General features: G+C 38.5%; 2 protein-coding genes and 1 long non-coding RNA gene across 3 annotated transcripts; 2 read left to right on the top strand and 1 right to left on the bottom strand.

Annotated features, from left to right (window-relative positions):
- Positions 1–274: 274 nt before the first annotated feature.
- On the bottom strand, positions 275–3,912 carry LOC148694491 (uncharacterized). Its single transcript, XR_015966345.1, has 2 exons — positions 825–3,912; positions 275–770 (listed from the first exon to the last, which is right to left on the bottom strand). It is a non-coding gene; the product is annotated as an uncharacterized LOC148694491 (long non-coding RNA).
- Positions 3,913–6,102: 2,190 nt separating this feature from the next.
- Positions 6,103–13,399, top strand: LOC148694489 (uncharacterized). The gene is made up of 5 exons (XM_088699678.1): positions 6,103–6,263; positions 6,380–9,061; positions 10,737–11,306; positions 11,487–12,317; positions 12,507–13,399. Exons 2-5 carry the CDS (start codon positions 7,934–7,936, stop codon positions 12,534–12,536), a joined length of 2,559 nt encoding a protein of 852 aa, XP_088555804.1. The 5' UTR covers positions 6,103–6,263; positions 6,380–7,933; the 3' UTR covers positions 12,537–13,399.
- Positions 6,423–7,571, top strand: LOC148694490 (disease resistance protein At4g27190-like). Its single transcript, XM_088700716.1, has one exon. The coding sequence runs from the start codon at positions 6,423–6,425 to the stop codon at positions 7,569–7,571; it is 1,149 nt and encodes a 382-aa protein (XP_088556842.1).
- Positions 13,400–20,661: the final 7,262 nt, after the last annotated feature.

Genomic DNA, 20,661 nt, shown 5'->3' with positions numbered 1-20,661 from the left:
CATGCCACACTCAAGTTGACTCTTGCTTCACCAAGTTGTTCCATCTGGAGAAGGAGACGCAAATCTATTGAAATCCTAATTTGACTACACCCAACTTAATTCCTATACACCCAAATTGAACACCCACTAGGATTTTTATACAAAGAAATGTGTTCATCAAGTACAACGTTGAGTTCAACTTCACTCACCTTTTGTCTATCTCTCCAACGTTGATTTCAACTTTTAGTTTTAAAAACCTATTGAAGCTAACTTAAAAAAGGAATTAAAACAATAGAAAGAGATTTCTTCAACTTGCAAAACAAATTCTCCTTCCTTTCACTTTGTACCCATCCGGTTAAAAACATATAGATCTCTTCATGCAAATCACCATGTAGGAAAACCATCTTTACATCAAGTTGCACAAGCTCAAGATCATATTGTGTAACAAGAGCTAACATAATAGGAATTGAAGAGTGCTTCACAATCAGAGAAAAGATTTCATTGTAGTCAATCCTTTCCGTTTGTGCATACCCTTTAACAACTAGTCTTGTTTTGGATCTCACATTGCTTTTCTTATCAATACCTTCCTTCTTGCCATACACTCATTTGCAACTGATAACTTTCTTACCCTTGGGCAATTAGCTAATTCCTAAGTCTTGTTTTTCAAGAGAGAATTCATCTTGTCACCCATGGCATTGCATCACTTCTTCTTTTCTTCACTCTCAATGGCTTCCTCAAAATTGGATGGAATCTCATCAGTGCTAATGGGAAGAGCAAAAGCAACATAATCACTATACCGAGTTCGCTTGTTAATATTTCTCCTTCCTTTGTTCTTGGCAATAGACTCTTGAGGTGAAACTTGCTCTTCATCTTGAAAAGAGCATTCAACTTCAACATCTTCAACATCCTTTTGACCTCCTACTTCTTCACTTGTAGTGGCTTTAACATTAGCGGAATAGGATATGAAGTACTAGAGGCAACTTTCTCAAGCTCCACCTGTTGGACATCTTTCACATTCTTCTCAGTGTCTCTAAGCATACTTTCTTTGTCAAATGTCACATCTCTATTGATTACAAGTTTCTTCATGGATAGGCATCATAACCTGTAATCTTTGACATCATTACTAAAACCAAGAAAGATATTCTTTTTGGCTCTAGGATCAATTATTTTCAGTTACATGAAAAGGTGAACCAAAAATACGAATATAACCATAGTTAGAGGATGGTTTTCCAATCCATAGCTCCATTGGTATTTTACCCTAAATAACACTTGAGGGTAACCATGATGTGACATGCATAAGTATCTTTGCCCAAAACGACTTGCTCAAACCTGACTGAGACAACATACATCTAACCTTCTCAAGCAAGGTTTGATTTAATCTTTCTGTAACTCTATTTTGCTGTGGAGTTCCCCTAACACTGAAATGCCTCACAATCTCTTCCTTTTTGCAAACTTTAAGGAAATGATCAGATATTTGTTCTCCACCATTATTTGATCTCAAAATCTTAATTTTCCCCCCAGTCTGGTTCTCAACCTTTTTCTTCCAACCTAAAAAAAATTCTCAACACCTCATTTTTGTGCTTCATAGTGTAGACCTAAGACCTTCTAGAATAATCATCAACAAAGGTCACGAACCAATGTCTAGGGAGTCTTTGTAGTGCCCTAAATATTTGAATGCACATAATCAAGAATGTCCTTTATTTGATGTACTACAGTACCGAATCTCATTCTAGTTTGCTTCCTCAAGACACAATGCTAACATAAATCAAGCTTACAAGTCTTAGCACCTTTTTGAAGACCTTGTTTCATAAGCCCTTGTAGAGTTCTTTCACCGGCATGGCCCAATCTCATATGTCATAGTTTAGTAGTATCTGAATCAGACATGCCCATATTTTCTGAGACTATAGGCACTTCACCTGTCACAGTGCTTCCTTGCAATGGATACAAATGACCACATCAAGGAATTCATCACAATAAGCGAACCATAAGTAACTTTCAAAGTGTGCCCATTTGAATGAAACTTGAAGCCCTTGGATTCTAAAGTACCCAAAGAAATAATATTTTTCTTCAAATTAGGTACATACCGAACACCTGTCAACTTTTTAATCATTCCATCGTGCAACTTCAAACAAAATGTACCAATCCCTTTTATTGTACAAGGATTGTCAAACAATAGCACCGACAAACTTTTTCAAGCTTGAAAATCAATCCTTGTGAGGAGTCATATGATGAGTACAACCTGCATCAAACACACACTTAGTAGCACAATCAAATGATGAGGAAGGAGTTAAAGCAAAATAAAAAACAAATAAAAATCAGTTTCAAGCTCAACAACATTAGCTTCAGAACCCATTTTGCCTTTGTTCTTCAATCTAGGACAACCTTTCTTCCAATGACCCTTATTAGGACAAAAAGCACATTCATCCATTTCCAAACTTTTTCTACCTTTAGAATTTCCTCTAGGTCGAGACTTTGACTTTTTCCTACAAGAGAAAGATCTTCTCTTCGATGATTTACCTTTAAAAAACAAAGCCTAAGAGGTACAATTATGATTTTTATCTCTATGCCTCATTTCATAATTCATCAAGGCATTTGACAAATCTTCAAATTTTATCGTTTCCTTACCATGCATAATGGTGGGTAACAAAATGCTCATAAGTCCAGCAAAGAATTCAACAATATTAAGGCCTTATCTTCATCATTAATATCCTCATCTAAATTCATTACATCATCAATCAACTTATTAAAAACATCAAGGTGTTTAATCATTCTTGTACCTTCTCCATATTGGAAGCGATAAAGATTTTTCTTCAAGTGTAGTTGGTTCTCTGCACTCATCGTCATGTACTTTTCTGCTAGTTTCTACCACAACACATTTGCCAATTTTTCCTGCATCACAAAATACTTATGAGTTTTTGCAAAGCACAACCGAATTGTATAGCAAGTCCACAAATTTAATTTCTCTCAATCTAGCTTCAACATAGTTTTCGGCTTATCTCCCAAAGTGGCAAGTAGATCTTATTGATCCAACACATCCTTGACCGCACATTGCCACATCCCGAGGTTGTTTGTACCGTCAAACTTTCCACTTCAAACTTGGCATTTTACATCGCAGCTCTTGCGAACCTGGAGTTTCTTCCAGAAGAAGTCTTATCTTGCCTGTTTGACATCTTTAGCAACTAGACGGTACCCAAGATCAACCAGTGTTCTAATACCAATTGTTGAGCTTGGATGGCACCAAACCAATTTGGAAACCAACTCAAACTAACCCACAGGAAATATATCAAATGAAATGCAAGAACAAAAGTAGAAATGACATCAAAATTTAACGAGGTTCCTCAACAGTTAATGTAATTGTAGTATGTTCTCGAAGCAGTAGAAGCTCACCAATAATCCATTATCAATCAAATGGGAGTGTTAACAAAATATTTGACAATGTCACAACCTAAAACCCCAATACATTCAGTAGCTCTCACACACCAAAGAAACAAATAGAGAAAAAAATATAGTGAATAATTTTCTCTCTATGCAATGTTCAAAGTTATTACAATAACAACTACTTTGATGGATGATTGCTAACCAAAAAGGGCAGTAACTCTCTTCTCTTCTCCAATAATGGGATCGTCGGCTCCTCTTAATTTGCCCTTTTTTTTTTTTTTTTTTGCTGGCTTCAAAAAGGGAGCAGTTGCTGCCAATTAAAACCCTAGCTGCCTCATGTGCTAGCACATGGGCCAAATAAAAAAGGCCCCTTCAATGGGTTGTTCGGCTTACAACTAAAGGCCCACAATAATTTGATCACATATTCAACACCTTGAGCCTCTGAGACTGTCGAATGGCCAAAAAAGCAGAGAAATCTGCATAAATCTGAAAAGAAGACAAAAGGTGGGATAGTTTCTCAGATTTAGTAGATATGCTCTTTCATTGAAATCATCCGAAAAATTACAAAGCCTTCGAACTTTCATGCTCCGTAGAAAAGAGAGTGCGAAAAATGATACTAAAAACAAGAGTAAATTACACAAAACTACCTCAATTATTGAACCGAATCAAGAGGAAGAGGAGAAAAAGAAAATATAGGGGTGGGTCCCATATGTTTTTATAAAAATATTTAAATAATTTATCTTTAATTTATAATATTTAATTAATATTTTTATCTAGTTGGGCCAAAGAGTGGGTCCTACTCTAAGCTACATCAGCACTTAACAGAAAAATTAACAGACAAATTGACGAAGGTCTGACGTTGCAATAAATTTGTAAGATAGGGTATGACATTTTAGTTTTTAAAACATGAGATATGAGATTGTGGTTCGACCCAAATTGAGGGAAAAGAAATTAATTTCGAAACATAATTGAAATTGTCACTAAATGCATAATAAAATGAAGAAAACCAAGTTGAGAAAAGCTTGAGCCTTTCTTGCTCTTCCGCACCTCTGTTCATCGAACTTGTCATCTCCTGAATAAATCAGTTGTCCTTTTCTTTTCCTTGTTATGTTTCCATTTACTTCTCCCTAACCGAAAATGGCTTAAAGTTCATTTACCGACAACATTAGAAGAGAAAAACACAAAAACTCTTCAATTATCTGCACGCCACTTTAGACATTAAACACACATTGATTAATTTTTTCATTTGACAATGTCTTCTCTTGTACCTTTGGTCTACTTGAGGCTAATTACCGCAATGTTCCCTTCTTTAATTATCCACTGTTCTCATTCTGGGACAATACTTGGGTACTGAATAGTCAGTACCCAAAATAATAACCACATGAAGTGGCCCATTCAGAACAAAACATTTGTTACAATTTTAATTTATAAACGTGTAACCAAACACAATATTAACCTCACATCCAAACATCCCCTTTCTTTCTCAACGCCTGGCTCTTCAAGCCTCACTACTCACTTTCTGCCATGGTTTCAGCGCCAGAAACCTTGTCCTCTCCAACGCTTCCAGTAACCTTGTCTCTTCCATCGGTGCCACCCACTTCTCCTCCAAACTTTCTCTGTCGACGACCCCGCCCCAAAATCCTCATATTCTTTATCGTGGAAGCCATGGCAGCACTCTGTCGTCATCGGACTTCTCTGTCATGGAATTCACAGCAATATAGAAGCCCAAATTTCCCCAAATAATTTCAACCTCCTTCGTGATTTTTCTTCTAAGTGAAATTTCCTTCATAAGGTTAATTAGTAAGATGGATATGATCTGTCATGAGTTGTGAAATTTGGGGGTGGAGCAGTCATGACTTTGGGAGAAAGGGGAGGGAGGTGGTTGATGGAGGTATGGCAGCACTACTCTCGTCATAACCACCATCTCCACCAACACTGCCATTATCTTATACATTACAAAGATATTACTATCAAACAAAATACTATCACGTTTTAATATTTTCTTTATAAAAAAAATCATTATTAAATTAATCTAATATATACATTATCTAATTATAAAAATGTAAAATTGTATTTGTCTTTGAGAACCCAATACGCGGACTTGCTTATGTGGTTCTTTCAACACACAACCAAACACCTTTTAAACAAACAACCAAACAGCTCATTTCTTCCTCCCTGTAACTTTTTCACCCCTTTTCCTCCATCTCCCTTCGTCTAGGACCAATCACCATGGCTGCCATTATCATACTTGTAAATAAATAAAAAATTGAATTCTCTTCAAGATGAACAAAATCAGACACTCTGCAGCCCCCTAGCTCTGCTCGACCTTTCAGAGCGAGGTTATCTCTGTTCCTAACCTCGCGTTGCTCGAGCTCACGGCTGCCTGGATTTCGCAGTTGATGGCCTCAGATTTCTTTCGTAAACTAGAGCTCGTCATGAGCCTCTGGAACTCGTCGAGCCTTGGCAGAGTTAACTCGCTCAGCTCCTGAGAATCGGGGGTCAACTCCATCGTACCATCTAGATCAGTAGCTCTGTGGTACAAACTTCAATTGGTGGTCTTCAACGAACAACTCGTTTTACATTTCGTTCTCTGCCTCATGCACCGGCTTTAAGCGTACAGATATGGTGTTTGTTAAAATGCCTCAGTGAAATTCAAAGCAGATTACATATGTTTTTCATAGTTTTTAAAAATTTGAAAACAGTTACCTAAATTCCGTACCAAGCAAGTTTTTTTAGTATAATAATTGTATGTGAAAACTTGTTCATGGTCTCGACTTCTACTTTGCAAGTGTGGAATAACCTTCTTTTTGCTTTTACTATGCAGATTTCTCCAAAAGCAAAAGAAAACCAAAAGATTTGCGTACTGCTCTGTTTTTCTTCAAGCGTAGCGTTGATCATGAGCTAAGGTATGACCTATTGTTTTATTTTTTATTTTTTTTAATTTCATCTGCTTTGAAAATAAAGGATTCCTTTCTCGTATCTTGAATTTTTTATTTATTTTGGATTCATATATATTCAACAGATCGGAGAAGCAGACGAATTGGTAAGTTGAAGGTGCCATCGCGATGGAGATACTCACTGCAATTATTCCTACAATAATTGACTACATAGTTAGACCACTTGGACGGCAAGTGAGTTATGTCATTTTCTGCAAAAGCAACCTTAAAGATCTAAGGAGTGCATTGAAGAAATTTAATGATGTCAAACAAAGGATGAACCATGACGTTGAAAAAGTCGAAAGAAAAGTTGATCAAAAAGTGGAAGCTGATGTCCGGAACTGGCAGACAGAAGCAGATGAGATCTCTCGAGAGGCAGAAGCATTATGGGATGATGAAGGCCGTGCAAAGACAAAGTGTCTGTATATATGTCCTAACCTGATATCCTATCATCAGCTCAGCAGAAAATCAACTAAATTGGTGAGAAAGATTGAAGAACATGAAAATAAAAACAAGTTTCCCACTATTTCTTACAATGCTGCCTTAGAAGACATATCTGCCATAGCCTCCGACGAGTACGTGGCCTTTGAATCAAGGACTTCAATGGTGAAGGATATCATTACGGAACTGAAAAAACCTGATATCAACAAGATTGGTGTGTACGGATTAGGGGGCGTTGGGAAGACAACACTTGCCAAAGAGGTTTACAGAGAAGCTGTGAAAGAGAAGTTATTTGATGATGTGGTTATAATACTAAATGTCAAAGAAAAAAAAGACAACGAAGAAATTCAAAAAGAAATTGCTGAAAAGTTTGATAGGGACGTTGATGAATCTCTGAAAATGGGAACAAGGGCGAATCTCCTATGGGCCAAGATAAAAGATAGGAAGACTCTTATAATTTTAGATGATGTTTTGGGAATAATTGACTTGGAGGCTGTGGGACTTGTTGGCGTGCCGACTTGTAATTTATTGTTATCCTCTAGAGATCAAACAGTTCTTTCTGGGATGGGCATGCAAAAGTGTTTCCAACTTGGCCTTTTAAGTGAAGAAGAAACTTGGAGGTTGTTTGAGAAGATGGCAGGTGACGTGGTTAAAGACGACCGTATACGGAAAGTAGCAACCCAACTAGCAAGAAGATGTGGAGGTTTGCCGGTTTCAGTTGTTACGGTTGCAAGGGCTTCAAGAGAAGATAGTCGTTTAGAGGTATGGAAAGATGCCTTGAGGCGCTTCAAAAGCTTTGCAAGGACGGACCAGCAGAAAAAGCAAAATTTGCTATAGAGTGGAGTTACAATCGGTTGAAGGGTGATGAGCTTAGGCCATTATTCTTGCTATGTGGAGTTATTGCAGGGGGGAGCTGTAGTATTTCTCTCAGTGACTTGTTCAAGTATAGTATGGGTTTGGGTTTGATAAAAAATGTTGATACAGTGGAAGATGCACGGAATTCATTGCATGCACTGGCTGCAAAACTAAAAAATTCTTGCCTATTGCTGGATAGTTACGACCATAGTACTGTTAGAATGCATGAGCTTGTATGAGATGTTGCTGTCTGGATTGCATCTGATGATCAAAAGGCCTTTTCAAGAGCATATGGAGAGGAGGTGAAAGAATGGCCCGCTGAGGATTTATTTAAAAAGTACACTATGATCTCCTTAATATCTTGCAAAATCCCCAGACTTCCTGAAGTACCTTGGGAATGCCCAGAATTAAAATTGTTGGTCTTGGAGAATGATGATATTGGCGACTCCGAGGAAATCCCAAGCAAATTTTTCGAAAGGATGAAAGAACTCAAAGTGTTGGATGTAACCAAATTCCATATTCCGTCACTACCTCCATCTCTTCAATCCCTAAAGCATCTCCACACATTGTGTTTAGATCGGTGCGAGTTGGTAGACATAACTCTTGTTGGACAGCTAACACACTTGAAAATTCTTAGCCTCCTAAAGTCCAAGATTAAAGAGTTGCCCAAAGAAATAAGGCAATTGACTCGGCTACAATTATTGGATTTGACCGGTTGCTCTGAACTTGTTCTGATCTCACCTGGTGTTATATCAAGCTTGACAAGACTAGAAGACTTGAGGATGGGTATAAAAAGCTTCAAGCAATGGGAGGGTGAAGGTTTGGTCGATGGCAGAAGAAGTAATGCTAGCGTTTCAGAGCTGAAGCACTTATCTCATCTATCTGCATTGGACGTACACATTCCAGATGCTAACCTTCTTCCAACAAACTTGTTCTCTGATAAGCTAGAAAGATACACGATACTTATCGGTGATTGTTGGGCATATCCTGACATCCATCCAACCTCCTCGAACATGCTAAAACTGAAGCTTACAAGTGGAAATCAGTTCGACCGAGGTATAAAGTTGTTGGTAAAGAAATGTGAGCAATTGTACTTGGATGGGATGGAGATTGAGAATATTATTTCCTATCTGTTTGACAGTGAAGCTATTAATCAGCTGAAGCAGCTCCATGTCCAAAACAACGACGAAGTTAAGTATGTGTTTAACTACGTCAAATTGAGTTATTCTCATAATGCCTTCTCCAAGCTGGAATCTCTAGCCCTTGAAGACCTTGTGAGTTTGGAAAGTGTATGTTATGGGCAACTCATAGGCGAGCCTTTCCGAAAGTTAAAATCTTTGATACTTCGGAATCTACCAAAGCTTATTGGTTTCTCTTCCAAAAATAAGCAACTAACGATTGCTACAGAAGCCGACGAAATCGTTACGGAGGATGAAGTTGGTGGACCACCGAGACTCTTCAATAATGGGGAGGTACTTTCTTAGTTACTTTTCTAGCAAAATGGTTGCATGATTCTTTCTCCAAATAGCCTTCTTCTTCGAATTTCGACATATAATTTTTTTTTATTCTTTCAATAAGAAAAAAGATACAAATGCTTAAGATTTTTTTTTTCCACAAGCAAAAACCATTTAAATAATATATTATGTTATTAGGTTTTGATATTAAGATTTTTTTTTTTTAGGTATTTTCTAACAAGTTCAAAACTTCTGCACCCATTTATGCATACGGCCGCTCTGTGATTTTTTAAAAATTTTGATATCTGTCCATTCAGTCATCCAAACTTAAGGGAGTAAACTCCAAATAAAGTAAAGAAAAAAATACAAAAAATCAGAGCGTAGCCCAGCATAGCGGGTACCTCTCGCATTCACTCATCCAAACTCTCCGGCTCCCCCATTCCCCTTCCTTAATGAGAGTCTTTTATTATTTTGGTTTAACACATTGCAAGTAAGGAATGCCGGTGTAATATCATTCAGCATGGTCAAATCAAGCTCTACACAAATTTTTCTCAGGTTTTGATATTAAGATGTTTTATTCCCAGAGCATTCAACTAATGAGTTCAAATATTCTGCACTTATTTATGTATGCAGACGCTCTGTGACCTTTTTAAATTTTGAAAATCTGTCCATTCACTCAACAAAACCTAACGGCGATGACTCCAAATAAAATAAAAATATAACAATCAGATCGTAGCCCAGCCAGCGTAGTGGGTACCTCTCCCATTCCCCTTCATTCCTAACGCCACCAATCACCGCACCCTCCTCCCTCACGGATCCCCACCTCTTCAAGCACAGCGGCAGCATCTCCCTTGATGACATCATCGAGATAGCCAAGGTTATGAGGAACAGATCCATGGCCGAAGGAGCTCGCGGGAACGGTGAAGTAGATTCTCGGAACCTGATTCTCGGTGGGCTGCACGGTCAACGGCAAGGACCCAAGGATTTGCAATAGGAGATGGTCGATGGTGCGTCAGGGGAGACGCTTATATTCACAAATCTGACAGCCAATATTCCCAGATTTGGTCGTCCCCTATTGTTTGAAGGAGCAATTAAATTGAAGGGCGAGGCTTTTGGGTTTGATTTATGGATTTAAAGTGTGAAGGAGATGCAATTGATATTGCTGCTGTTTAGTTTGGGGAAGTGAGACAGAGAGGAGGATGAGCGGCTTCTTTTTTCTTACTTTTATTTAATTTTACTGGGAGGACAGGGTTATTTTAGGGTTTGGATTATGGACCGGTGCCAACTAATGAAACATGTCAAAGAGGAGTCGCACTTATTTTGAGTGCAAAAAATTTAAACTTGATGATCAGAATAATTCATCATTTACCATTAAAAATATTCATAATAATATGTTTTTGGCATCAATTTAAATAAAATAGTTTTTTATTTGATCGAAAAATAACTAGTTTAAATTTGGAATAAAATTGACTTAACTTTGGCCCTATAAAATTTGATATAGTTTTTTACTCCAATTTGTTCTTTGCTAGTTAATGAATGTACAAAGATATACAGCTGTCTAATAGCCTGGTAGGTTACATTTTTTATATATGACCTTTTACTTTATATTCACACATTTGGAACATATATGACTAACAACAATGTAAACTATAATTTCCTAAAATAAACATGAATTTTGCTCTGTGCTATGCAGGTTTTGATACCCAACTTAACAACCTTAGTTGTGCATCAATGTGATAGTTTAAGATTCTTGTTTTCGAGTTCCATGGCTAAATGTCTCGGACAACTCAAACATCTCACAATATCCAAATGTCAGGCACTACAAATGGTATATGACACATCATCTACCACTCAAATGAATGGTTTTGAATGCCCAAATCTACACTTCGTTGACATAGACTCATGTGATAGTTTGAAAAATGTTTTTCCCGCCTCAGTGGCCAAAGATCTTAAGCAGCTAGAGATGTTGAAGGTTAAGAATTGTGATTTACTGGAGGAAATTGTCGCGAATAAAGAAAGACCAGAAACGGCATATGAGAAGTTCGAGTTCCCGAAAGTAACATTTATGCAATTTTATAACTTGCCCCAACTTGGGAGTTTCTATCCAGGATTGCATGTTTCTAATTGGCCATCACTCAACATCTTATATTTCATGAAATGTGGTGGTGTGAAGATTTTGCCTGCCGGATTTTCAACATATCAAGACAAGCTTGAGTTGGGCCACCCAAAGCCAACGAAACAACCTTTCTTTTTAATGGAGAAGGTATCCATACTTGTACGCAATTCTTTTGATATTTAAAATTTTATGTGATTTTTACATACTAGTTAAACATACACCATCAAGTAAATACAGTTATTATGTTTTTAATATTAAAGTTATTATGTGGTGTCCAGTTTTTCCAAAATATTTTAAAGCATGCTCTTACCGTTGATTATATTTCAGGATAAGTCATTCCTCAACTTGGAATACTTAGTTTTGGACGAGAACACAGAGATTTTGTATGGTCCACTCCCGGCAGAGTTGTTGAGAAAACTAAAAGGAATTGGTTTTGCTACTTCACATCCCAAGTCGGATGATTTCTTTGAGAATTTACAGAATATTGAACAGCTCCGTGTGCTCTCTGCTCCTTGGAAAGAATTAATTGTCCACGACCACCAAGGAAGTAGTAGCGGGGAGATACATGAAGTTAAGACCCTCCCACATGTAAAGATTCTGTGGCTCGGCAATATGCCGGAGCTGATACATCTAGGAAAGGAGAACTCCCAACCAGGGGGCCCTGTTTTTCCAAACTTGGAATTTCTATGCCTAGAAAAATGTGGCAGATTAGAGAATCTAGCTTCAACTTTGATATCCTTTCGGAATCTAACCACTTTGACCATATTGGATTGTCACGGACTGCAATACTTAATACCTTATTCTGTGGCTAAGAATCTGCAGCACCTCAAGAAGTTGGTAGTTAAGTCCTGTGAAAGAATGGTAGAAATAGTGGCAAGCAACGAAAATGATTCAGAAAATGAGATTACTTTCAATTGCTTGAAAGATTTGCAACTTTCTGGTCTACCAAGTTTGCAAGGATTTTGCACGGGAAATTGCATTTTCAAAGTCCCATCCTTACCCACTTTGATTGTCGAGGACTGCCAGCTGATCAAGTTAAAGATTTCTCCTGATGGGTTACTCCAAAGTGATCCAAGACCAGAAAGACAACAAATAGCAGAGGAAACTGATGATGTACTGAAGCTAAGTGATTCAAAGGAGAATGATCGTGATCAAACCGTAAGTTCTTCATTCACTAATTAAGCATCTATTAATTTCACTCTCCAATTTTTCATCTTTTTCTGAACCTTGAACCGTTAAAATTAAAAGTCTGATTTATTCATCTTATTCGTAGTTCTTCAGTCAGATTTCTTATTGAACAGTTTGTGTGGTTGTTTGTAATCGTCAACTAAATATATATTTTTACAGGACCAGCTGATGATTGCGGATACAAATTAGATGTTACAATTGCAACACTCTCTACCAAAGAGGAATCCTCATTTTTTGGCTGGCATGTTAAGTTTTTCCGGGTGTGTGTGATTGCTTGTTTGTGTGTTATATTCTTCTTTCTTTTGTTTTTCCTTTTAAAGGAAGAAATATCATCCTGGGGAGCAGACTAGAAGGCTCTCTGATCTATTGGACCACACAACACATTCCCCAGAAATCGCATTGGTATGTCCAAATTTTTTGGATAGAGACAACTATGCTACTTGATGTCGTGCTATGACTGTTAGTCATAGTTCCAAGAACAAGATGGGCACCACTCTTATTGTCAGTGACCGCCATATTGGATTTAAGCTGGCAAAGCTTCCTCCTCAAGGAAGAAGCCTTGGTTATGTGATTTCTGTGGGCTAGAGGCCAGTTCTAGCCTTGGTTATATGATTGCTTGGACCTTTTTGGCTTTGGCGTTACTGTGGTGGTTGAATCAGGGGCATTGGAGATCCTGAAGATGCAGGCTATATTGGCTTTAGCGTTATTGTGGTTGCTAGTTGGGTGTTACTTGCTGTGACTATTCTCTGTTCACCCCTCAACGGTCTGTGCCCAGCTTCGTATCCGAGGCCGATTTCATCTTGTTTGATATAAGCCTGCAAACTACGGCATCAACGGAAAAACTATCCCAGAAACTTGTGTGATTTGGGTAGGCACTGATACATATTCCGAGTCATGTTACACTTGTGTTGACTTGTTAATGTTTCGTGGTAAAAGTGTGATTTGTATTTGGAGCTTTGTTCGCTACATTTTCGATATTAGTGTGATTTCTGTAAACATTGATGCATTTGAACTGGTGCTTGTATGCACTTGTCTACTGAAACTGCTTTGTACTAGAGAGTGCTTATTCTTTACTAAAATTGAATCAATCGAATCGCATCTTCTAACTGGATGTGTGTCATGTGTATATTTTTCTTTTTCGTTTGGAAAGAAAGCTAGATTCCATTGGTTGGAGTAAAATTTGTTAACAGAGCTCCTAAAATGATGTTTTTTTTTATTTTTTATTTTTAAATAGTTTTAGCTAAAACTTTGCTATAAAATAGAGAGCATGAGATAATAAGTGTTTGTTGTGGTTGTGTTGATTAATCCAAGTTTCGCTGTGATCCCACAAAAATACACCCCACTCATGTTTCAATGTTGATAGCCGCTTTCTTGCCTGCTCATAATCAAATCCTTGTCATCCATACCTTGATCAATTTGTCTGACCGTACAATCTCCATTACCTCCCTCAAAAAAAAAAAAAAAAAAAAAAAAAAAGAGCAGGAAAAAAAAAATTTGTTTCGATAAAGAACCAAAATTCACAGGTGCAACTTCTCCTTGTCAAAACTCGACCACGTCCATCTTTCTACAATGGAGGGGAGTAATTTTGAGAACTTGAAGAAAAAGATTCTTATGCAAGTTATCTCACATTGAACTTGGGGTACAGAAATGAGGTGGATATTGAGCATAAAAAAACAATAAGATCATTGAGCAGACAAGAACATTGGTTACCGTAGGTGATGTTTTGGGAAGAAATGATTTGGACCTTGTGGGACTTCTCCGGGCACCGACTTGTAATTTACTTTGAGCAGACAAGAACACTTGTTACCGTAGGTGCTGCTTTATATTTCTTCCTCGAAGAGGTCAATTGGAAGCTTGCTGGCCCAAAACAATGAAGGAAGGAAGGAACAAGCCATATAATACCTCAGTAGAATCCTTACTAAGCCCGAAGACTTGCGCCATATCTAGGATAGTCGAGGACATGGGGCCCATCCTAAAGTCAAAAGTGTTGGTGCCCAAGTTCCAGAAAAGGAGAGCGGTGGTCAATAATTCGAGCTTAGCAACCACGGTGGTCTTTGAGAGCATTATCATTTCCTAGATACCATTGTTCATCCATTTCCTTTTAAAGATAGGCTCGAGCTCGTTTATCCACTTAACCTAGAATTTATCATTCATTAGAAGGAAGCCGCGATGGTGGTTTAACCACTTGGATTAAGAAATACCCGACTCAGCCAGGAATGGGTTTGGAGTGAACCAATTGGCCATGGGCATGTTGGCCTCTACTGAGATTGGGACCTGAGAAATCCATGCGGGTCCCAATAAGTGCACCCCACCTTCTTCAAAGAAAAGTTCAGAATGCAGGCCTGCCTGAGGACGATGAAGGGCATTGAGCAAACGGCGTAGAGTGGCAATACCCTAACCAAATTCATAAGAAGATCGGGTTTGAGTAGCTTTTGGGGCCATTGATTAAACTTGGAGGGAAATGAGAAGATTTAAAAAGGGAGCCGGGAACAAGAAAGGTCTTTGAGGACTCTGGGAATTCTGGGAAGTTATGAGGATTTCGGGGTTTAAAGCTGCTTAAGGGATTAAGAAAATTATATAAGGAGTGGTTGATTAAGGACAGAGATCGTGGGTTAGTGTAAAAGATTCTAATAAGCACCAACTGCATTAAATGGCGCACGTACTAAGTAAAGACGTGCGTCTGTTGTTCAATTATTATTAGCGCCTCGGTTTGCAGGCTTAACAACTATTGAAGGGGGCACTGTTTAGGTTAATATTTAACTTTGGGCTTCAAGGGAAGGAAGCCCAAAAGAGCTCAATAGAGGAGATTTTGCCTGAGGCCCAGAGTCAAGCCCGGATACCTGTCTCAAAACAATACGACAACTCGGCTCCCCATTAAATTCAAAGGTTAGGTGCTTACAAGAGAAGTGACAACCAATGGAAATCCACCTACTCTTGGCCCAAAAGAACTTTTCCAAATGGCAGAACATGTAAAAATGTTGATGACTCACTACCCTCTAGTTGTTTTCGGGCAAGAGCAGATGCACCACAGTCGGGCTAATTCGCCTATAAATAGGGGAAGAGGGCCCAAAGACAAGGAAACTCAACCAATCAAACAAACAAACATACAACTTGCCTCTTAGTCAAGCAAATACCCAGAAAGTTGCGCTTTGTCCATATTCTACACCCTTTAGCCTTAGACACCCCTTAGAAAGACATTTTTCATCTATGTAAAAGCTCTGCTAACTTTTTCAAATGTTGTAGTACCAATTCTCTTATGTAAACTTGTTTGCCATTCATCCTTCTTCAGTACTCAACCTCTTGTAATTGCAAAAAGAAGAGACCGCAAGATATTTAACCTCGACCGATAAGGTGAAATCTTGTCCAACTCTCTTTGTATCGTCTTTCAATTCATAGATCTAGTGTTGTAATGTATTCCCTAGTATATATTCAAGTCATTTCCAGTCTCTTAATGATTCAAAGCTCCATCAGTTGTCAGATCTGGTTTCCTTAGTGGTTTTTACTGTCATAAGAAGATTAAAAGTGAACTAAACTGATGATTTAATCAGCTCTAGACTTCCACCCTCTAAGCATACAAGATAAATGAAAGTTCTTGATCTCAAGGCATAGAAAAGAACTTAATGTTGACTTAACCCATCCACGACAATCCTTTAATAATAAGAAGTTAGAATAACTTAGGGTGCAAGTAATCAACTTAAACACACTTGTTCTATATCTGCCATATTGAGATGGCAGTGGCACGCCTTTGCACCAGTTAGTTTTGATTGTGAGCCTCAAGGCCTATACCTAAGGCCCCACAAAGGCACCTTTCAGAACTAACTGTGTCCTCCTCTTGCAGCAACCCGACAAGCAGGAGCCCGATAACCAACCAAAGTGCCAACTCCTCGGGGAGCTGTGTGTTTGAGCCAGGAACGCCCACCATCGAGATTTCCTGCCCGAACAAACTTGTTAGTGTTTTGTGGTAAGAGTGTGACTTGTATTTGGAGCTTTGTTCACTACATTTTCGGTATTGGTGTTTGGGAAATAATGCTAGTATGATTTCTGTAAACATTGATGCATTTGAACTGGTGCTTGTATGCACTTGTCTACTAAAACTGCTTTGTACTAGAGAGTGCTTCTTATTGTTTACTAAAATCGAATCAATCGAATCGCATCTTCTAACTGGATGTGTGTACATGTGTATATTTTTCTTTTTTGTTTGGAAAGAAAGCTAGATTCCATTGGTTGGAGTACAATTTTTTCAAAGAGCTCCTAAAATGATTTTTTATTTTTTATTTATTTTTTATAGTTTTAGCTAAAACTTTGCTATAAAATAGAGAGCATGAGACAATCAGTGTTTGTTGTGGTTGTGCTGATTAATTCAAGTTTCTTCGTGATCCCACAAATTCTAAAAATACACACCACTCATGTTTCGATTTTGATAGCCACTTTCTTGCCTACTCATATCAAATCCTTGTCATCCATACCTTAATAAATTTGTTTGACCGTACAATCTCCATTACCTCCTTAAAAAAACAAAAAAAACAAAAAAGAAAACTGTTTCGATAAAGAACCAAAATTCACAGGTGCAATTTCTCCTTTTCAAAACTCGACCACGTCCATCTTTCTACAATGGAGGGGAGTAATTTTGAGAACTTGAAGAAAAAGATTCTTATGCAGGTTATCTCACATTGGACTTGGGGTACAGAAATGAGGTGGATATTGAGCATAAAAAAACAGTAATATCATTGAGCAGACAAAAACACTTGTTACTGTAGGTGATGTTTTGGGAAGAAATGATTTGGACCTTGTGGGACTTCTCCGGGCATCGACTTGTAATTTACTTTGAGAAGATGCGTACCCAAAAAGATTTTACACCCTGAGATGCGAACCCAAAAATATTTTTCAGCTTGACCTTGCGAAGAAGAATCGTGGAATTTGTTTGAGAAGATGGCAGGTGAAAGTAGCAACCCAACTAGCAGAACAATGTGGGGGTTTGCCGATTTTAGTTGTTGCAGTTGCAAGCACTTTAAGAGGGAGTGCTTCAAAAGTTTAGACAAAAAAGGATTAAAGGAGATAGCATACTTGGGTCTAGAGTGGAGTTATAATCAATTGGATGATGAGGAGCTGTTTCATGCTCTGTGGAATGGTGGCACAAAGTGACTCTAATTTTTTTGTTAGACTTGTTGAAATATATTCTAGGTTTAGAGTCGGTTAAAAATTTCGATACTGTGTAAGAGGCACCGAATGCATTTCATTCATTGATTCAAAGATGGTTATGATGATCAATGCTAGAATGCACGAGCTTGTACGGGATGTTGCTGTCCAGATTGTTAACATATGCGGAGTTGAAAGAATGGTCAGCTATGGATTTGTTTAAAGAGTCCTCTATGATATTGGTCTCTCTCCGTTACTGTACTGTCCATACCCACGCTTCCCTAAGTACCTTGGGAATGCTCAGAACTGAAAATATTTTATTTAGGAGTAGTGATGGCTTGCTAGAAATCCTTTGCAATTTTTGTGACGAGATGAAAGAGCTTAAAGTGTTGGATTTAACTGTGCTTCATTTTCCATCATTACCTCCTTCTCTTAAATACCTAACAATTCCTCAAACATTGTGCTTATATCAGTGCATGTTGGGGGATATAGCTCTAGTTGGAGAGCTAAGAAACTTGGAAAATTCTTAGCTATGCACACTCCCAGGTTAAAAAGTTGCCCAATGAAATAGGGGAACTGACTCGTATACGATTGTTAGATTTGAGTGGTTGCTGGGAACTTGTATTGATTTCACCTAACGTTTCATCAAGGTTGAAAAGACTAGCAGACTTGAGAATGGGAATAAACAGCTTTGAGCAATGGGAGGGTGAAATGTTAGCGTTCAGAGCTGAAGCATTTGTCTCAGCGAACTGCATTAGATATATATGTTCTGGATGCTAACCTTCTTCCGAACAACTTGTTCTCAGATAGTTTGGAAAGGTACACCATCTTTGTTGGTGATTGGTAGTTATATTCTGATGTCTACGGAACCTCCTCTAACATGCTAAAACTCAAGCTAAATACGAAGAATCAATTCGATCAAGGTATAAAATTGCTGCTAAAGAGATCCGAGCATTTGCACTTGGATGGGAAGAGGCCCCGCCGGGGGGGGGTGTGGGCGGGGTGGGGGGTGTAAATACTATTTCCCAATTGTCACATTTGTCATGAATATTCATCTTTTCTGCATTTGATATTCGTTGGAGAAAACAACATTCATGACAGAAACCTAGTTGTGTCTTCCTTTGCTTCTTCTTTGATGTGGGGTGTATGTAAGGTATGTGTAGAAAGTGTGGGGTGTGAGGAAACATGGGATGGTATGTAGGGTGTACTATGATAAACATAGGTTTTCCGAAACCTAGCATGTCGTGCAATGTCTCAAATCATAACTTGTATATATAATAATCACTAGTGAATGTCCGATAACCCCTAGGCCCCATGCCGGCTCCCCGTTTCTAAGCAGACAGTTAGAGGAAAATACATTTCAGGCCTCATGTCGGCTTCCCATCCCTGTGCTAAATAGCCAGAGGAAACATACTCCAGGCCCTATGCCAACACCAAACCGTCACTCGGGACGGACCAGAATCTATCCCTACGTCCCGTAGCGGAAAGGACCACTAGGTAAGTACAAAACCAATGTACATACATATATTGAAAAACAACTTCATCGTATAAAGTCATCCATCATCTATACTATAAGGAGGTGTTCGAAACATGTTCTAAATATCATATCTTCATCCATCGGATATTCTATAAGAACATGGGTTATAGGAAAAATAGTAATAATTCAAACTAGCCTCAATAAGCACGTTATCTCAAAGCGTTTCATAAAACATAATTATGAAATCATGCTTTTTCCATGTATGCATTTCTACCATTAAAACATGCATTTTTAGAAGGGGTCCACTCATAGTACTTAGCTGTCGAAGAGCCACGCAACTAGCGAAGACGGAAACGCCATAATTAATTGCCCCTAAGCACATAAAGGGTACATTTAGTCAAACTTTACTCAAACGATTGAATTTGGAAAAACGGACATAAAAAATAGGTTCAGAACATCAAAATTAGCTTAAGAGAGGTTACGCACGAAAACCCAAAAAGTCAACCCAAAAAATCAACTTTGACCTTTCACAATTCAAAGTCAAAGTCAACCGGTCCGGGTCGGTCAACGGGTCAGGTCAACTCGGGTCAAAGGTCAACTGGGTTTGGACTTAGGGTTGGACTGGGTTGGGTTAAAGGGTTTGGGTCCAATAGGGTTTAGGGTTTAAAAGGTATTGAGCTTGAAAGCCCGGTCCAATTAAAAGGGTTTTAGGTTTGAATTAAAAGGGTTTTGGGTTGGGCTTCACGAGACTTGGGCCTCTGGACATTTGAGCTCCTGGTTTGGATCAAGTGCGTTGGGTAACCCGGCCCAAAGGCCTGGGTTGAGGGTGGTTTTCAGGCCACCCTTTGGCCGGTTTCTGGGTTGCCTTCAAACGCCCATAACTTCTTTGTTACACAACTAAATCAAGTGATTCAAAAAGGAAAGTTGTAGTACTCAGCAAGACGAAGAGATTGATACCTTGCACGCTGGCCAAATCGCCGTGGTTTGGCTGGAAATTGCCTCAAAAGGGGCAGTGCTCGCCAAAAAATTTGGAAAAGCTACTTCGAGCTATTTTTTGCCATTCAAACGTATACACAACTTAAAACAAGCTTCAATCTAACGCTAAAACACATCCCAAGGGTTTCTAGAAGCTTACCAATGTCGGAAAAACACAAAACACGTTGGAGAAGATGATGAACAGTACCGACCTAAAGGAAGAGAAGGGTTTGTGGTGTTCTTTCTTCGTTTTTTAGAACACAAGGGTGATGGTGATGATGTTTTGTTGTTGTTGTGGTGATTGATGATGAGGGAGTTGAGGGTGTGCTGGGAAGGGAGAACACAGGTGAGAGGGAGAAAGAGTGAGAGGGAGTCATAAGGGAGAGTGAGGGAGAAGAGACAACTGAGAGAAAAGGGGGAGAGAGAGACTTTTCAGAAAAAATAAAAGAAAAGGGAAGGGAACCGGGGGACAAATCAGGGGTAGGCCCCCCTTGGGCACACCATTTAAGACCCAACAATCATTTTTAAAAGAAAAATATCCCCAAACTTAGTGAAAATATAAAAATACCTTTTTTGTTCCATAAATCCCGGGACGGGTTGTTACAATGAGTCCCCTTATAGCTGGAATTAAGGTAGCAAAAGATTAGGATAAGATAAGATAAGGTTGGATAAGGTTTGGATAAGATAAGGTTGTTTGGATAATGTTTCCTTCTTTATAACTGATTC

The sequence above is a fragment of the Pyrus communis genome, chromosome 9 (genome assembly GCF_041283825.1).
Source record: "Pyrus communis isolate YQ-2024b chromosome 9, ASM4128382v1, whole genome shotgun sequence".
Lineage (NCBI taxonomy): Eukaryota > Viridiplantae > Streptophyta > Magnoliopsida > Rosales > Rosaceae > Pyrus > Pyrus communis.
This window is presented reverse-complemented; position numbering and strand designations above follow the sequence as displayed.